At 38.1% G+C, this 19,187-nt stretch overlaps 1 protein-coding gene across 4 annotated transcripts in view; it reads right to left on the bottom strand.

Annotated features, from left to right (window-relative positions):
• Positions 1 to 2,388: 2,388 nt before the first annotated feature.
• The window catches only part of LOC149138227 (ARM repeat superfamily protein), a 161,823-nt gene continuing 145,024 nt past the window's right edge, over positions 2,389 to 19,187 (bottom strand). For all 4 annotated transcript variants that reach the window (XM_089449625.1, XM_089449624.1, XM_089449627.1 and 1 more), the window contains one exon: positions 2,389 to 2,698. In XM_089449625.1, coding sequence (XP_089305751.1) covers positions 2,556 to 2,698 — 143 coding nt within the window. In that variant the 3' untranslated portion in view covers positions 2,389 to 2,555. The remainder of the gene's footprint in view (positions 2,699 to 19,187) is intronic.

Raw genomic sequence — 19,187 nt, forward strand, 5'->3', positions numbered from 1 at the left:
TTGTCTACGATCAAGCCCTAATCAGGTTCCAAATCCACAATTGTTTCATCATTGTGTTTGACTACTCAGTATATCACTATATTGGGGTTCATTATACTCAGAGACGAAGGTCGCACTATCTGGACTAGGAACGAGGTCCTTTCCAAACATTCTTTGCAGCTGCTTGGTCTACTATTGATCTCTGGTTAGGGTTGAGTTTGTCAGCCATTGTAGCTTTCCCTGGGCCGCGTCATTGTCATTTATATCTCTCTCTCTGTTGAATATTTGATACCAATAATAAGAAGATTTGATCAAGGGTTTTCCCCATCTTGTAGTTTTTTCCTGGCTTGAGCCAAATCCTGAGTTCTCTCGTCTTGACTTGTCTTCAGCATTTATCATTCATGTTCTTTCCTCAATTACTATCATATCATAATGTTTTAAGAGATTGCTTAAGGAAATGAAAATCAAGCTAACATGAAGTAACTATTCTATGCAAAGACATGTTAATCCAAAATTAACAGCCGACTTGACAGAATCGTTCATATCTCCTCAATCATATAGAGTTAGAAGAAGAACCATATAGTATTGGAAAGGTTTCAAAATAAGTTTTCAATCATATATCCTATGTTCCCATTTGAGCTAGGTCTTTAGAATAAAAAAAGCCTTCAAAGATAAGATATCCAATTTAAGTATCAAAAGCCCAAAAACAATATTTCTAACAGTCTCCATCTTTCAATCTTCTTGAACATTTGTAGTGTCTCTCTATCTTTAACATCAATGACATTGATATTTTCAACAAGACATCCTCTATAATATGTTCTCAATATATTCATTTTTTTCAGAGAGAAAAAAAAACAAACAAACAACAACATATTAGGCCTCCCTCCTCATATCCTTAAGCTGAATATGGAGGTATTAGGCCTCCCTCCTCATATCCTTGAGTAAGCTGAATATGGAGGTATTAGGCCTCCCTCCTCATATCCTTGAGTAAGCTAAAGATGGAGGTATTTTAACTATCTTCAATAAGGTCACTACTTAAAACTTCAACATCATTAATTATTGTTGGTTCTCTAATCATTTCTTATGTGTGCCATTACGAAATAACTATTACATGTTTACCAAGAATGATTTTCCTTCCACATTTAATGGTCATTTTTAATAAGCATATACATATGTCAATTCAACTAGTGCTATAAAAGTACATAGTAGAAAATCTAATTAAGAATATCTTGTATGGCAATAATTATTAAATTAATTATTTTTCATAGATAGTATTTTTGGAGAATAACTATGTAGGAAAGAGAATCAACCCTTGAGAAATTTCCCAAAAATGCATAAGAAATGTCTTTATACATGCATATAGACATGTTTGTTAGTGCATGTACACATACATGCACCTTTCCTACTTCAACGGCATGATTTAATTTTTTGGACTCTCAATGAGAACCAGTTTTAAAATGCCATATTTTACTTTATTTCTTTGGTTTCTTGCACGAACTCGTAAAAGAAACGGACTGATACATAGATCTAATCATGCTTGTTTGTGTGTAGCACTTTTCTTAATTTGTGTTCATGATTTGATATTTCAAATTCTCAATAGAGGTTAGTTTTTAAATGCCCTATTTTACTTATTTCCAAAACAAAATAACTATGCTAAAAGAGATTGTATAATATACTTTATGCTAAAATGCAGATGTTACACGAACAATATTTTAGAAAATTTTAAGGAACATATATTCAATTTCAAACTCTTAGTGTTGGTGAACTGGTAAAATATAACAATAAGTTGGATTGTACATACTTTAATCAGGTATTTTAAGAATTGGAAATATATTAGAAAAAATACAATTTAGGAAAGCATATCACTCAACTTCTAAATACGACCATCTCTAGCAAGTGAGACTCTCATATATCTACAAAAGACACCACATCCATTTGCTGGTTTTTCAAACCTGGTTTTATACTTGTGAACCGTTGATAATCCATGGCATTTTGTAGCATATATTATCATCTATGTACTTTGAAATTAGAATTATTGAAAATTTGGCAGTATATTTACATGGTAAGATTTCATATCAATGAGAATATAGTCTTTCTCCTTCAAAGTTGAGCGTATTGTTTTTATTTTCTTATATACCAAGTTCTTCCCAAGTCTCAATCAAATTCTTACTCTGCTTTGGCCAAGTCAATTCTTACTCTGCTTTGGCCAAGTCAAGTCTTTCGACTTAGTTACCGGAGAATCCACAGTAAGAACCATTTTCTGTCAACGTTTCAAATCCCAACCGAGATTCATTTGTAAGTCAATGATGATAAAAAAACAATGAAATTGCAGTTTGAAATAACCAAAATAATACTGTTAGAGAAACCTCAAAATTTAGCAACTTATTAGGGCGACATATTAGACATGGGTTCACAGACCAAAATGAGGATGTGATTAACTTTATGATCAATGGGCATTGCAAAAGCCTTCAAATATACATTTCATTACTTATTCAACGACAAACTAAAAAACCTTTATTCAAGATATTACAGTGTACTTTAATCTCCTTATTCATGTCTGTACTGCCTTGTCTAAATCACTCTTTCAAAAACTTTAGTTCATGTAACCGCCTTAATAATTTTGACTTATATTTTAACATGTCATCATCTGTAGTAGAATCTGTAATGGAGTTGATTACAGATTGAGCACCTGCATGATGTAATGCTTTAACTGCTATATCTGCATACATAGATGTAAGCACACATTAGATATAGCCAAATTCTAGAATTGGCAATGCTTACAAACCCCAAAACATAAGTGTGTGAAACCTATAACTTTGACTGTGGCAGAGACAATGAACCATATTCAGAAGCAATATTAGAAACAAAAAGGTCATAAGCCAAGAAATTTGCTCAAGTTTTTCTAATTTCAAATAGGAAAAGCGTTAATTAAATGCACAAAGCCAAATATATACAACAAGCTTAGACATGCTATACCCAACCATCAGTAAACTGTACCAAAAGACGAAGCAATGGTAGAAACAAAAGTTCTTAGTCGAAATCTACAAAGAGACACTGCAATAAGGCAAAAGAAAAATGAATAATTAAGAATCTCCAGCTCAATGAAAATGGAAATAAGATCTCCATAACAAGGAATAGTAAACTACATAATCCACTCTCTATGCTTTGCATATTGCTAAGGAGACAAGGAACTCGTTTGCATATCTCTATATTGACAAATCCGTTGAAAATTATTAGAACAAAAATATTGCTCTATTAACGGTAAAAATATATACTGTAGAACATTCTCTTATTTCTTTTGCTAAAACATAACATTCCCAAGGGACCTCATGGTCTTCCATCTCAATTGAATCATGGCTGACTTCTTGCTGCTTAGTCCTACATGATCTCTCATCCCTTTGAAGATCTACTTACAACGAGGGAGGATTGCCAATATCAACTAAGCAATCTTCCTTCTACTGTTTAGTGGAATTTCACCAGAAGGGACATTTCCCTGTATTCAGGGATACGTATATTCTTATTTACAGGGCTCAAGGCGATATATATAGACTAGGGAAAGATACCTTAGAGATGGAAAAGGCTCGAATCTTTCTTGCAAAGGAGCAAGTATTCTAACATTCTAACCCTAGACAAGACAAGGATTACTACAAGCTAGGGTTTATTGATATGCAATAATAAAGGAGTACCTAGACATGTAGAAGTTAAAGAAAAGGTTTCCTTAAAGATTATATCAACAAAGCAATAAGGCAAGCCCTCAAATAGGCTTTAAGTTGAAGCTTGGCTAAGGACTAGGGTTTCTAAGGCACAAAATAGTTTGGGAAGGATGACATCAGCCATACTTAGGGAAGTTTCACTACAATCAAGGCTATATTTCGTGTTTAAAAGGTTTATAGAGGAAATACTTGAAATTTTATCCACAAACATCCACCCAAAATAACCCTGTAAGCAAATCGTCCCTAGAAAATCCCTAGCGGCTTGCCTTAAAAAGCCCAAGAGATATAAGAGGAAAGAAAGAAATTTACTTTTGATGATTTGTTATCAACACCACCTTGGCCAATGCCTCATCTAACTTGAGCAAATGGAGTTTTAACGAAAATTCTTAAAATAAATATAATTTCCACTTCTCAAACCCTAACTATCTTTTTTGTGACGAGAGAAATTAAATATAGAAGATGCACCTTAAGAGCTCTTACATAGCTTTCAACGAAGAATAACTTTAACATGCAAAAACCTACCAAGATCTCCAATAAACAATGTGCTTTTAGTCATGGAACATTTAGAAACCCTAACATAAATTCTTTTTTTTTGGTAGGTAAGCACCCACGGGGGATTTGAACCAGTGACCTATCGCAAGGAGTGCCTTAACAGTGCACCCATTCACCATCAATCCAAAGCCCTGTAGGAAAAACCCTAACATAAATTCATTTACATGTGAAATATAGAAAAACCAGCAATAAACTTACAAATTCTTCTAAGACAAACCCTCTTTCAATTCCAAAAAGATGTCTCCAATGCAAAAAACCAATCTCCAAGTGTAAGATGCCCCACAAAAATGACATTTTTACCGAGTATAGGAGTAGACAAAGGCAATTCGCACTCTCTAAGGAGGCCGAATTCACATGTGTGATGATCTTCAAATCAAGTGGAGGGATCCTCTATTTATATGAGGCCTATCTCCACTTTTACAAAAATTAAGCTTATAAGCCCTAAACAGATTTCACTTTGAGTGTTTGATAAGACAAGGGGTTACAAATCAACCCCATAGCTCATAACAACAAAATAATGTCATAAATGTCCACATGTGTGGGTTGACATCCTCCAAAAGTATGATGTCATCTCCTTTCCAAGCACTAAATGCAACAAAAGGTATGGGATGGGCAAAGGAGATGCCCCATCATCATAATCAACTCCAAAACTTGAAGGGAAGACTCAAGAAGTGCCTCTATGTCCAAAAACCATGCTCTGGGTGCCCTACATCACCCTCTCAAGGGCTAGATAGGTGATGTGGCACTATTTCTTGTTAAAATTTGGACACCTTCAGGATGAATTTCCCCTAGAGAAATCCAATTACCCCAAGGAGAAGCCCAACTACCCCAAGAAGAAACCATCTTTCTCCAAAGAGAATTTAAATTTGATAAAATGGAATTTACTATTCGTCTTAGCACTCGTCTCACTATTATTTATGTGACATAATTTAATTGGGGAAGTAAATATGACGACTTCAATATCAAGGCATTTATTAGCAAATTTGAATTTATGTTTTCCCTCCAAATTTACAAGTTGGCCTCATAATATTTCAAGTTGGCCTGCCCCAAAGGACGCGACCCTTTGCATAAAGAATCAACTATAAATTGGCACCTATTCTCCAACATTTGGTATTCAACTTGGACTAGGTGGAAGATTTCAGGCATCTGAGGTAGCTGCAGTCCTATGGGAGAAAATCTGAGGTGGAGGAGAGGACATGGTTGGATCCTTTCTTGTAATCTGATTTCGCTGAGTTATGAAGGGTTGCCCGTGGAGTAATCTGGGCCGAGTTATGTTCATGCATATATGTGGTTACTTCTGTGTATAGGTGTTAAGTTTAGTTAAAAATGGTATGTTCTATGTGTTGAAAAGTGTAACTAGGTTCGGTCTTCATAATGACATGTAATTATGATTTTATGTAATGAGATGTAAAGAAGAAAAATAAAATTATTGTATTGCTTGCTTCATGGGTTTCATGAGCAAGAGATTTTATTTTTGAGTCAAGACTCCCATTGAGAGTCTTTAAGAAGTATTTGTTATCTAGTCATAAAATGATAGAGTCATTGTCATGTAATAAAGTCATGTTACACTTTGTAAAATGTCAAACTTGTCTATGTAAAGTATCCTCCAAGACCTTGTCACTTATCCTCTTCAAGTCGGCCTACAACGATGGAAGAACTTGCTAGAAGAAGTCAGCCTACCTACTTGAGATCATGTCGGCCTAAGGGACATGAGATGAGGTGTATAAGTAGCCACACTCTGCCTCACTTAGAGGGAAGCAACTCGACAAGCATTCGATCAAGAAGTGCGAAGTAGAGCCCAGCAGCAGAAGTGCAAAGAAGATATAACGAAGGAAGGACTCTTCTGGGAATAGCAAAGGAAAATTTCTTTTGGGATAACAAGGAAAGGATTCTTCTGGGATCAGTGAAGGAAGGATTCTTCTAGGGTTTGTCTTGGCTTATATACTCTCTCTCGTGAGAAGAAAGAAGAAACGAAGGCATCACAAAAAGATCGAAGGAAGAACCTATTGCTACATCAAGGAGACTAGGGTTTTTGTTCTAGGGTAAACCTAAGAGACCGAGATTCTCTAGGTGACCGAAATAGAGACCAAGATTCTCTAGAGAAGACCAGTAAAAGCCTAGAGACAAAGTTTCTCTAGAGGAAGCCGAGAAGAAGCAGTGTGAAGGATAGAGACCGAGTTTCTTTAAAGGAAGCCAAGGAGAGCAGTTTGAGATCAAGAAGAAAGTCGAGAAAGGGAAGAGGCAAGACATCAAGGTTAATGACAAGGTTCTTGGGCGGATACTAGAGTCAAGGGTCTTTGTCATGGTCTTGGTATTCATCAAGTGAAGGTCTATAAGGAGAACTTTGATCGGGTTTTCATCTCAAGAGGTGAGAGGTTTTGGCCCTGGCTGACAAGCCTACATACTGCGTCACTTGTCTTCTATTGTGCATATTGGTAATTGTCTTGATGAAAAGAACACAATAATAATATAACGAATAAAAGAATATAAGCTAAGAAGGAAAAAGTATATCACAAGCAATTATCAAGCAAAGAAATCTTTTAACTGCTTATGCCCTAGATTTCTCAACACTATGCTTAGCACAATTTACTTCAATGTTCCTTAGCATCTCAATAACAATTTCCAATTTCCAATAGCAATCACAATAATCACATTGGCAGTAAAAATAGATAGAACATGAAACAAAATGCATAAGACAAGCCAAGACAAGAGGACACCAGATTTGGCAGATTCCAAGGAAAAACCCCAATGTGGGGAAAACCCTTTGATCAAATATTTTAATTATTATATCAAATGTTCAACAAAAAGAGAATATAAAAGTCAAATTGACTTGCCGAATTCAAAGTCAAAACAACCCTATAAATTTTTGCAGTCAACTGTCGTCAAACTTCGGCCCTAACCAGAAAAGTCAATGCAAGTCAAAGCAGCAATAGAATGCCCTCAAAACAACTCAGTCTTCCCAAAAAACAGTGACAAAGTCAACAATCAAACTTGGTCAAACTATTGTCTGAAATCTGCAGTCAACCTGCAATTTTGGTCTGCGGTTAAACTACTCAAAATGCCTCTATTTATGTGCCAAAATATGTAGCCTGTTGAGACAAAAATAACCCCAATAAATCAAAGTCAAATGATGCCTGAAAGGTCACGGTCAATGCTGGTGAAACTACAATTCTTTTGTGATTTTCGGCCCTGCAATTGTCTTGTAATTTCATCCTCCTTGTGCCACACATGGGAGAGAGAGAATGCCAAATGATGTATGAACCAATGAGGGAAGGAAAGGATGTGAGAGAGATGAAGATGCCAAATGAGGTGGGAGGACACTTGTATTTATACAAGTCGATGAGGCTGAAGAGTCATGTCTATTGGGCTTCATGAGCCTACATGATGATGTGGACGACCTGAACAAATTGTACATGAGTGGGCATAAATTCAAAATCATACTTTTGCTTGTCCAAATGAGATTATCTTTATATCAATGTTGGTCCTCTCAAAAAGAGGAATCTAATGCAATCATCATCTCCATCAAGAGAGCTATCCCAAGGTGGAATTTGGCCCTAGTTGCAAATTTTAACACTCCCTCTCAAGTAAAAAGAATTCCATCTGTCAATCCATCCCTCATCATCCATCATCATGCCATCCTGTTGTCATGAACCATCTTTGTATCTCATCTCTGCTCTGTTGAACACTGATATGAATAATGAAGAAGAATCGATCGAGAGTAAGTCACAAGATCTTACCACTCTCCACTAACAAAAGTCAGTGCAAAGGTAGAACCTCAATCAGACTTGATCCCGGATCAAGTGGTTAAACACCATGTAGCCTAGACATAGGGAGTACAGCAGTACACGATGCATCCATCAGTAGCATTATGGTCCCTATCCACTTTTTCCAAGTCATTGGCCAGATGAGAGGTACTTCCCATGAGTCCCAGACTACATGGGTAGGATGTATGTTGGGGCATCAATAGGAGGCGTGTTGAAAAGTGTAACTAGGTTTGGTCTTCATAATGACATGTGTAATTGTGACTTTTTATGTAATTGATGTAAAGAAAAAAAAAATGATTGTATGCATTACTCATGGGTTTCATGAGCAAGGATTTTATTTTTAGATGGCTCCCATTGTGAGCCTTTAGGATTTGTCATCTAGTCATAAAAGTCAAAGAGTCAATGTCATGTATGAAGAATCCTTCTTGGCCGCATTACAAATGTAAATGAGTCTATAGAATTGTCAAATATCCCTCCAAGACAAGCACTAGTTACTCCTCTTCAAGTCGGCCTCAAGACAGAGAGAAGAACACATGTCGGGTCACCTAATGGAGACACCTATTCAGATTTATAGGTCATCTTATTTATATGGGACAAACAACTATATATAGGAGTGAAGGGTCTTCGCATTAAAAAAAAAAAACAAGCTTGGATCTCTCTGAAGTTCAAATCACAGAAAGGAGACAAGTTCGGATGGAACTCGGAGAAGTGATGAAGGGACAACGAAGATTTGTTTAGGGTTGATCACAGTCATCAAGTTTGGATCTCTTAAGTTAGGGTGACAAAACACAGAGACAGAAGTTCGGATCTCCCCGAATTCAAATGGACAGTTACAATCAAGGAGTTTGAATATCATTACAGTCAAGTTCAGATATCATTACAGTCAAGAAGTTCGGATTTCTGTGAGAGAGTCTTAGTGCTATGAAGAAGCCACAGTTCGGTAATGGAGACCACAGATTCGGTGCTATATCACAGTGATTCAATGACATTACAGTGATACGTTTTTGGTGCCATCTCAAGTGTGTCTACAGATCGTTACTATGCTCAGAGAGGAGATGATCTCAGTTCGTGTTAATGATATGTCTCGGAGCTAAGAAGGTCGAAAGCGGAAGAGGAGTCAAGAAGAAGAAAGGCGCAGAAGACAATCAAGAGAACTAGTGTCTTGGTCTTGGTCAAGGGTCTTGGTCTTGGTATTCATCAATTGGAATCTCTATAAGAAGAATTTGTGTGGGTTTTCCTCTCAAAGAGTGAAAGGTTTTGGCCCTAGCTCATAGCCTACATTCTGTGTCTCTTGTCTATTTATGTTCATGCATTGGTAGTTGTTTGATGAAGAAGAACATTAATATCTAAGTGAAGAAGTTCCTAAGCTAAAACTGTAAAAAGCATTCATAAGCAGTTAATAATTAAAGAGAAATCACCTAACTATTGATGCCCTAGATTTCTCAACATGGTATCAGAGCTAAGGTGACTAAGTCAAAGGAAGGGCATCTAATTAAAGAGACACTCAAGGATCGAGTTTCAAGAAAGGCATGAAATCAAGTTGATGAATATAAAAATTCGTGATCTACATCAAAGCATCAAACCCTAGATCGAAGAAGAAGTCTACACCAACATCTTGGGATCCTCTAGTCATCATCAAAAGACCACATGACCCTCATCAAGTTGAAGAGATCTACAATGCAAGGCAGCCCAAAGTATACACAACCAAGAGAAGCATCTCTAGGACTAAGTATACACATCCAAGAGAAGCATCTCTAGGACTAAGTATACACATCCAAGAGAAGCATCTCTAGGACTAAGATCACATCATCTTGGAGAAAGTTGAAACCCTAGAAGTATTTCTGATCTGCACTCATTCACCACAAAGAAGTCGAAGCGTCTTGAAGGCAACGAAGGCTAAAGGCATTGTCATCATCTTCAAAAGGCTATAAGGCGAGTTCCCTCTCATTAAAGCAAGCAACCTCCCTTATCCTTAAAGAAGATCATCCGAGGAAGCATCAAGACATCATCATCAATCACCATCATCAAAGGAAGCTAGATCAAAGGCATTGTCATCATAAAAGGGGCAATCTCCTTTTATTGAAGAAGGGATTTCATATGTAATAAGATCATCCAAAAAGGGCACTAATACATCTTCATCAACCACCATCAAAGGGATCAAGTTGAAGATTTCATCTTCACTTGTCAAGTAAGTATTTTTTATTTTATAATCTAATCTAATAAAATGACTTCGTTTTGCGAGGAGATCTATAAGTTGGTTGGGTCATCAAACTTCCTTGCATAGAAAAGGAGGATAGACATAGTCCTTGAAGAAAGTGAAGTCATGGAAAAGTCTCCAAACCATCTGAAGGTCAAGCATTATCTGAATACATGGAAAGGGATCAAAGGGCTCAAGTGATTCTTATGAATCCAGTCAAAGGTCCCCTCATTCTCTATATAGCAGGGTTGGAGACATCAAAAGAGATATATGATAAATTGGTAGAACTATTCTTTGAAGATGTGATAAAGAAAGGTCATATCACTTAGATATGATCTACACAAATTGAAGGTATCAAAGGATGAAGCGATATCTTCATAAGATCACAATTGAAAGATCTAGGAGAGATGATATCGGAGAAGGAAATCATCCTCATTGTGCTAAATGCACTAACTAATGAACAAGGTAACAAATGTCTATGAGAATAAGAAGGCTATCCCATTCAGCAACTTGTGGTTTCTATGCAAGATATTAGAAGACAGGTTGAGGGCAAAAAGTATTCAGAGATTTGTCTTAAGGAAAGAAGAACATAGCTAAGATTCAATGCTATGAGCATTTCAAGAAAGATTGTCCTAAGCTCAAGCAGGGCAATAACAAGGAAGATAGAGAAGAAGTCCATTTCACCGAAGAAGTGGAGGAAGCTGAAAGAGGAAAAGCATTAGAAGCAAGAGCTCGTGACATCACCATAGGGAAACATGACGAACAACTGGAACAAAATCTATGGCAGTGAAATATGAAGGATATAGCTCTTAGGGACCTCATTGGAAACTTAAGAAAAATAAGTCATCCAGGACAAGTCTCATCATACATCAGTCAAAAGGAAACATCTGTTGGATAGGGATGTGCAACATCCTTAAGATTCTCCGATGGAATCCTCATCGGAAGGATCACTGATCTAGAGAGGAAGCAAGTGTTTCATCAAGAACTCCAACTTGTGGAATTCATGGGATGATGGTATGGTGACATAAGAAAATGAAGCAAATCAAGGGGTTGAAGCTCTTTTCAATCAATGAAGTTGTTGGAAAAGCCTAGATGACCTAATGAAAAATGAGGTATGTTTGCTTGTATTCAATACTATCAAGTCATGTTGTATGGTTGCAGGTAATATGGATCACTGCTCTATCTTGAGAAGCACGATCAAAGAAAAGGATCTCCTCCTCTGAAAAAATGCAGAAAGGCATAGGCATAGGTCACACTAGATGAAATCAACATAATATGTCCTCATATAAAAATGAGGTGGTTGACAGTAATTAGAGTAACTCTGATTGGAAGTTCCTGGGAATGAAATGTGTGACGAAAGGAAGGAAGAAATCATGGAATATGCAAGAATGGTAAAGGCAGTCAACATTCGAAAGACCAAGAAGATTTAACTATGATATCTCCTAGAAAGATATAAAGACTTTGATGGAAGTCTGGAAAAGATGGAGACCCTTGACAATGCATATCTTTAGGAGATGTGTCAACATGTATACAGTATGCTAATACCTACAAGAAGAATGTCATGATGAAAGACCATCACAAAGGTAATTGTGATTTAAGTGTTCATTTCTTATTTTTGAAAAAGTATCTGGATGGGCTTATGCAAGACTACCAAAGAAAGAACTATGGATGTCTTCCCGAGAACCATGAAGAAGGTTGTAAGATCCTTCCGAAAAGGTTAATATGAAGAAGGCACAGTGACATGAAGCAAGGATAGATGAAGACTGATGGATCACTTTCTTATGAAAGGAATGATGACATGACTGACTCATGGAAGAAAGTGATGGATGGTCTGTACCCTATGAAGAAGTCCCAAAAGATGAAGACTCTGTGACATAGAAAAAATTCATGACATCGAAGGAAGGAGCTCTTCAAGTAGCTAATTGTCCCATCATCTCCACCTGAAGAGCTGTTGTAGGTCCCTAATTAAGAAGGGGCACAGAAACAAGTTTCTTACTTCGAAGAAACTTGGAAATTCCTAAGCCAAGAGGGAGCTTAGGTACATTCCTTTATTGGAATAGATATGTCCTCCCTAATTAAGAGGGAGAGATAGACACATCATTCTGGTCTTCACCTGGGAAGAAAGAATGGAGGATTGGGTAATCATTTGGCATCTGATGCTCTTTGAGTATGAGATAGTGCATCCAAGATAAGAGTAGTCGTAGAGGACCGATATTCTTTGAGGACTGGGCATCCAAGATAAAAATAGTCCAGATGGAACACACCTTGAGAATCCAGGTGGGTTATGTTCCGGGAGAGACAATGATGAGAGTGTCTATAAACCATTGGTCTTACCAGCATTGAGCTCAGAGCTTGTGGAGAGATAGAGTTGTTAGCCAAGGCCTTGCTATGTAACAATGTTGGTTGATATGATTCTATACAAATGGGTTACCAATCCGATTCTACTTATGAGAAATTCTTCAGATTGAGAATGACTAAGTACCATTATGAATACCTCCCTAGTTAAGAGGGAGTGTTGAAAAGTGTAAGTAGGTTTGGTCTTCATAATGACATGTGTAATTATGATTTTTCATGTAATTGATGTAAAGAAGAAAAATAAAATGATTGTATGCTTAACTGATGGGTTTCATGAGCAAGGATTTTATTTTTAGATGGATCCCATTGTGAGCCTTTAGGATTTTTCATCTAGTCATAAAAGTCAGAGTCAATGTCATGTATGAAGAACCCTTCTTGGGCATATTACAAATGTAAATGAGTCTATAGAATTGTCAAATAGCCCTCCAAGACAAGCACTAGTTACTCCTCTTCAAGTCAGCCTCAAGACATAGAGAACAACATATGTCAGCTCACCTAATGGAGACACACCTATTCGGATTTATAGGTCAGCTTATATATATGGGACAAACAACTATATATAGGAGTGAAGGGTCTTCACATTAAAACAGAAAAACAAGCTCGAAACTCTCTGAAGTTTGGATCACAAAAGGAGACAAATTTGTATCACAATAAGAAGACAAGTTCGAATGGAACTCGGAGAAGTGATGAAGGGACAACGAATATTTGTTTAGGGTTGGTCACAGTCATCAAGTTCTAATCTCTAAAATGAAGGTGACAAAACACAGAGATAGAAGTTTGGATCTCCCTGAATTCAGATGGATAGTCATAGTCAAGGAGTTCGAATATCATTACAGTTAAGTTCAGATATCATTACAGTCAAGAAGTTCGGATTTCTGTGAGAGAGTCTCGATGCTATGAAGAAGCCATAGTTCAGTAATGGAGACCGCAAATTCGATGCTATATCACTGTGATTCGGTGACATTACAGTGATATGTTTTGGTGCCATCTCAAGTGTGTTTACAGTTCATTACTATGCTTAGATAGGAGATGATCTCAATTCGTGTTAATGTTATGTCTCGGAGCTACGAAGGTCAAAAGCAGAAGAGGAGTCAAGAAGAAGAAAGGAGCAGAAGACAATGAAGAGAACTAGTGTCTTGGTCATGGAGTGGCTAATAGGTAAAGGGCCTTGGTCTTGGTATTCATCAATTGGAATCTCTATAAGAATAATTTGTGCAGGTTTTCCTCTCAAAGAGTGAGAGGTTTTGGCCCTAGCTCATAGCCTACATTCTGTGTCTCTTGTCTATTTATGTTCATGCATTGGTAGTTGTTTGATGAAGAAGAACATTAATATCTAAGAGAAGAAGATCCTAATCTAAAATTGTAAAAAGCATTCACAAGTAGTTACGAATTAAAGAGAAATCAGCTAACTATTGATGCCCTAGATTTCTCAACAAGGTGAACCACCCATCCTGCTCATATGCCATAGGAGAAGGTGAACCACTCATCCTATGCATATGTCAATTGTAGGGGAAGGTGAACCACTCAACTTACACACATGTCAACCATCATGGGTTATCACAGGGGAAGGTGAACCACTCACCCTGTATACAGCGCACCAATAGGGGAAGGTGAACCACTCACCCTATGGTCGCTCAAAGCTCCAAGAAGTACCCCAAGCCCCCAGGGGTTCCCAAAGCTCAATGTCCAACTCAAGCGGGACCCTCGTGGGAGGGTATGTTGACGACTCCAAGTCTCTCTGAGAAGGTTAAGAATTTGACCTTCCCCAAGGGCTTCATGAGGATATCTGCGACCTGTTCATTAGTCTTGATGTGTTGGAGCCTTATTGGTCCCCGTTGTACCATATCTTGAATAAAGTGGTACCTGATATCAATGTGCTTGGAGCGGTCATGGAACACGAGATTCTCTGAAAGGCAAATCCCACTCTGGTTGTCGTAGAAGATCATGGTGGTATCCAACACGTGCTCAAATAGCTCACTGAAGAGGTTCCTCAACCAAACAGCTTCACAACAGGCCATACTAGTTGCAATGTATTCGCCCTCGGTGGTGCTTAGAGCAACTGATTCCTACTTCCTGCTCATCCAAGAAATTGAAGCAGACCCTAATGAGAAGCAATATCCATACGTGCTCTTACGATCCACCACACTGTGAGCCCAGTCAGCATCTATATATCCATGCAACCTCAAATTCCCAACAGTGTATCTCAATCCATAGTTGATTGTGCCCCGAAGATATCTCAAGAGATTCTTAGCAGCGATCAAATGTATGTGATGAGGCTCGACCATAAATTGACTCAACGTATTCACAGCGAAGCATATGTCAGGACCGGTGTTTACCAAGAACATCAAGGCCCCCACAAGTTGTCTATATTCGGAAGCATTTGCTAATTCGAGCCCAGCAGCACTTCCACAAGTTGAGCTCCATTGGAGTAGACACAAACTTGCAATCCACCATCCCATATCTCTCAAGTAGCTTCACAATGTATTTTCCTTGAGAAAGGAAAATCTTACCTGGCTTTTGCCAACCTCCAAGCCTAGGAAGTAGTGCATTAATCCTAGGTCCTTCATCTCGAATTCGGAATTCAACTCCCTCTTGCATTGATAAATGAGAGGGTTTGCACCTGTTAGAAAGAGATCATCTACATAAAGGACCAAAATGAGAGGCATGTCCTTTTCAACTTTGAAATATAGGTTAGGATCAGCTTCGCTCCTTGTAAATCCCAACTTCATAAGATAGCTATCAATCCTCTCATACCAAGCCCTGGGGGCTTGCTTCAACCCATAAAGGGCTTTCTTCAACCTGCACACGTGTGTCCTTCGATCTTGTACTTCGAACCCCGGAGGTTGTTCCAAGTAGACTTCCTCCTTAAGCGAGCCATGCAAGAAAGCAGTCTTAACATCCATTTGGTGTAGGCTCCATCCTTGAGAGGCAACAAGATCAATAATTGATCAGATAGTGGTATATCGAGCAACTAGTGCAAATATCTCGTCATAGTCCACTCCTTCGTTTTGAGAGAAGCCTCCAGCAACAAACCTGGCTTTATATTTTTCAGCACTCCCGTCAACTCCATGTTTGATTTTGTAAAGCAATTTAGATGTAACCACAGACTTGTCCTTGGGCCTAGGAACCACGTCCCAAACATCATTCTTCATGATTGATTCCTTGCATCCTTCCAAACTTGGTGCTTTATGGCTTCTTCGAATGTACATGGCTCAGATTGAACAATAGTACTTATAGCAACAAGGTACCCTTGATACCTGTTTGGCTTCTTATTTTCACGAAATGTCCCTCTTGGAGCAACATGTCCTTCAACATCTTCGAGAGTATCCTTGAGCCACAAAGGTCTTTTTCTTGAGTTAGAGGGATCACCAGGCGGTGGATCAATGGGAGCCATCAGGCCTTCAACATCAGGCATAGATTCATCTGTCAGAGATTCAACTTGTTTATCTGTAGCATTATCAATCTCCTTGCCTGGAATGGGGAGATCTCTGGCTTTCTCAAGGGCAGTGTCTTCATTGAATGTAACATCATGGCTTACTTCCACATCTCGTTGACTAGGCACATAGATTTTATATGCCTTTGAATTTTCACTGTAGCCCACAAATGCTCCTTTCTTCCTGCATGCTCCCAACTTGTTTCTCTTCTCTTTAGGCACATGAAAATACACAAGACAACCAAATATTCTAAAATGAGAAACATCAGGTTTCTTACCATTGAAAATTTCTCCGGGTATCTTCAAATCCAATACTTGATGTGGACACCTATTTTGAACATACATGGCAATATTGGCAACTTCTCCCCATAAGAACTTTGGTAGACCTAGATCATGGAGCATGTCATGGGTGGCTTCCATGATCGTTCGATTCTTCCTTTCAGCAACTCCATTTTGCTTAAGAGTGTATGCAACAATTGTCTCCCTCTTAATGCCAGCCTCTCTACAAAAGTCATTGAATTTATTTGTTTCATATTCGGTTTCATTGTCGATCCTCAATATTTTGGTCTTCTTTCCTATTTGATTCTCCACCAAAGATTTGAAATAACATAACCATTTGAACACTTCATCCTTCTTCTTCAAGAAATAGATCCTGTTTTGCGAGAGAAGTCATCCACAAAGATAGCATAACATAAGTATCCTCCCAATGATGTTACAGGCAACATACCAAATAGGTCAGAATGGACTAGTTGAAGAATATCATAAGTTTGACTTTCACTTGAAGGGAATGGTCCCCTTGTAAGTTTCCCAGCTGCATAACCCTGACAAACTCCTTCATGATTCATGTTGAATTCAGGCATACATGTGACCATCTTCCTTACCCCGGGTAAGGCATTGTAATGAAGGTGGGCAAATCCCCGATGCCATAATTCAGATTGAAGAGAAGTATCGCAAGACATGGCTCCCAAAGGACTTCCTCCAACTTGATAAAGACCATCAACCCTAAATCCAAGTGTAAATGCATCTTTAGGGTTTCTTTGCCAAATACATACCTTTCCATCAATGAATGCTACCTTGAAGTTTTTATCTTCCATCACAGAAATAGATACCAGGTTCTTCTTCAAATCGGGCACATACAATACTTCTTGTAGATGAATGGTTTGACCTTGATTCAAGTGAAGAGTGACAATACCTATGCCTTTTACGGGATAGGTGGCATTATCTCCAAGTATGATCTCCAAATTAGTCTTCTTTTCAACCAAATTTGAGGGGGACTCTTTGTACCTAGTGAAGTGCCTTGAGGCTCCACTATCAATCAACCAATGATCCAACATATCCGGAGGTGAGGCAGTAGATAAAGCGAAAATAAGATAAAATTCATTTTGCTTTTCTACAACATTACTTTCCTCATTCCTGGAATTTCTTGATCTTTTGGGAGGTCGACCATTTCCATATTGAGCAGTTGGAACATTCCTCATTCCTTTATTGTTGAACTTGGTGTTCCTTTGATTGCAATTGCCTTTGTAATTGTTGTGATTGTTATTGTCATCATCCCTTGGAGTATCCTTCTTGTGAGGACACTCTAGTATAGTAGCCAAACCTGTTGCAATTGTAGCACCTTCCTTTTCTTCCTTCTTTGAATACTTGATTAAATATTTGACTTTGTTTCCTTGGACCAACATTGTCCTTCCTCTTGGCATGAGTGGAGAAAGCAGTAGGATCATTTCCATTCGAAGGCTTATCTCTCTCCATCATCTTCATTTCTTCTTGAGTGCATCTAGCCAATAATTCATCGAAACCAGGAATCTTGTCATTGTTGAGGAAGGTAGTGTTAAACACATCCCATGCTCTTGTAAGACCTCCAAGTACAATGAGAGTGAGCTCCCTGTCAACAACAACTTCTCCAATAGATAGAATGTCATTCTTGATTTGTGTGATCCTCATGAAGTAGGATTGGATAGACTCCCCTTTGTCCATTTTGATGTCCTTCAACTTGTTCTTGAGAAAGAGGATTTGATTTGCATTGTTCATTTTGAACATCCCAACCAGCTTGTCATACATCTCCTTAGATGTTTCCAAATCAGAAATATAGGCAACCAAATGCTTTTGAATGGAGTCTATGATAATTCTCTTAGCTTTGACCTCACCTTTCTTGTACTTTGTTTTTGCAGCAACAGGTGCATTTGAAGGAGGCTCCACCACTCTTCCCTTTACATATTCCATTGCATCATGCTCTTCCAAAGTCAAGTCCAAATTCATCTTCCATACATGATAGTTAGATTTTTCCTTGACCATATCCTCAAATTTGAAGTAGGATGTAGAAGCCATTAGAGTTAGACCAAGATTCTTGTCTAACAACTTTCCTTAGTGATTGCTTTTCTGTCTCTTGCTTGGGCTTTGTCTTCACCATGTTGAGTTTAGTTAACAATGGTATGTTCTATGATTAGCACAATTTACTTCAATGTTCCTTAGCAGCCCAATAACAATTTCCAATTTCCAATAGCAATCATAATAATCACATTAACAGTAAAAGTAGATAGAACATCAAACAAAATGCAAAAGACAAGCCAAGACAAGAGGACACCAGATTAGGAAGATGCCAGGGAAAAACCCCAATGTGCGGAAAACCCTTTGTCGAATCTTCTTATTATTATATCAAATGTTCGACAAAGAGAGAGAGTACAAAAATCAAACTGACTTGCCCAATTCAAAGTCAAAACAACCCAATAAATTTATGCAGTCAAACGTCAGCCCTAACCAGTAAAGTCCATGTTGGTCAAAGCAACAATAGAATGTCCTCAAAACATCTTGGTCTTCCCAAGTCAAGCTCGGCCTGATCAGGAGGTCAAATTCAGCCCAAAACAGTGACAAAGTCAACAGTCAAACTTGGTCAAACTGATCCCTGAAATCTACAGTCAACCTGCAATTTTGCTTTGCGGTCAAAGTTCTCAGATGCCTTGATTTCTGTGCTAAAAAATGTGGTCTGCTGAGACAGAAATAACCCCAAAATATCAAAGTCAAATGATGCCTGAAAGGTCACGGTCAACACTGGTCAAACTACAAAATTTCTGTGATTTTCGGCCCTGCAATTATGTCCTGTAATTTTGTCCTCCTTGTGCCACACGTCGAAGAGAGAGAATGCACAATGATGTACGAACCAATGATGCAAGGAGAGAGAATGTGTGAGAGATGAC

This window comes from Pinus tabuliformis, chromosome X (assembly GCF_031772625.1).
Source record: "Pinus tabuliformis cultivar Carrire ecotype Pingquan chromosome X, CPIR1, whole genome shotgun sequence".
In the NCBI taxonomy this organism is placed as follows: Eukaryota; Viridiplantae; Streptophyta; class Pinopsida; order Pinales; family Pinaceae; genus Pinus; species Pinus tabuliformis.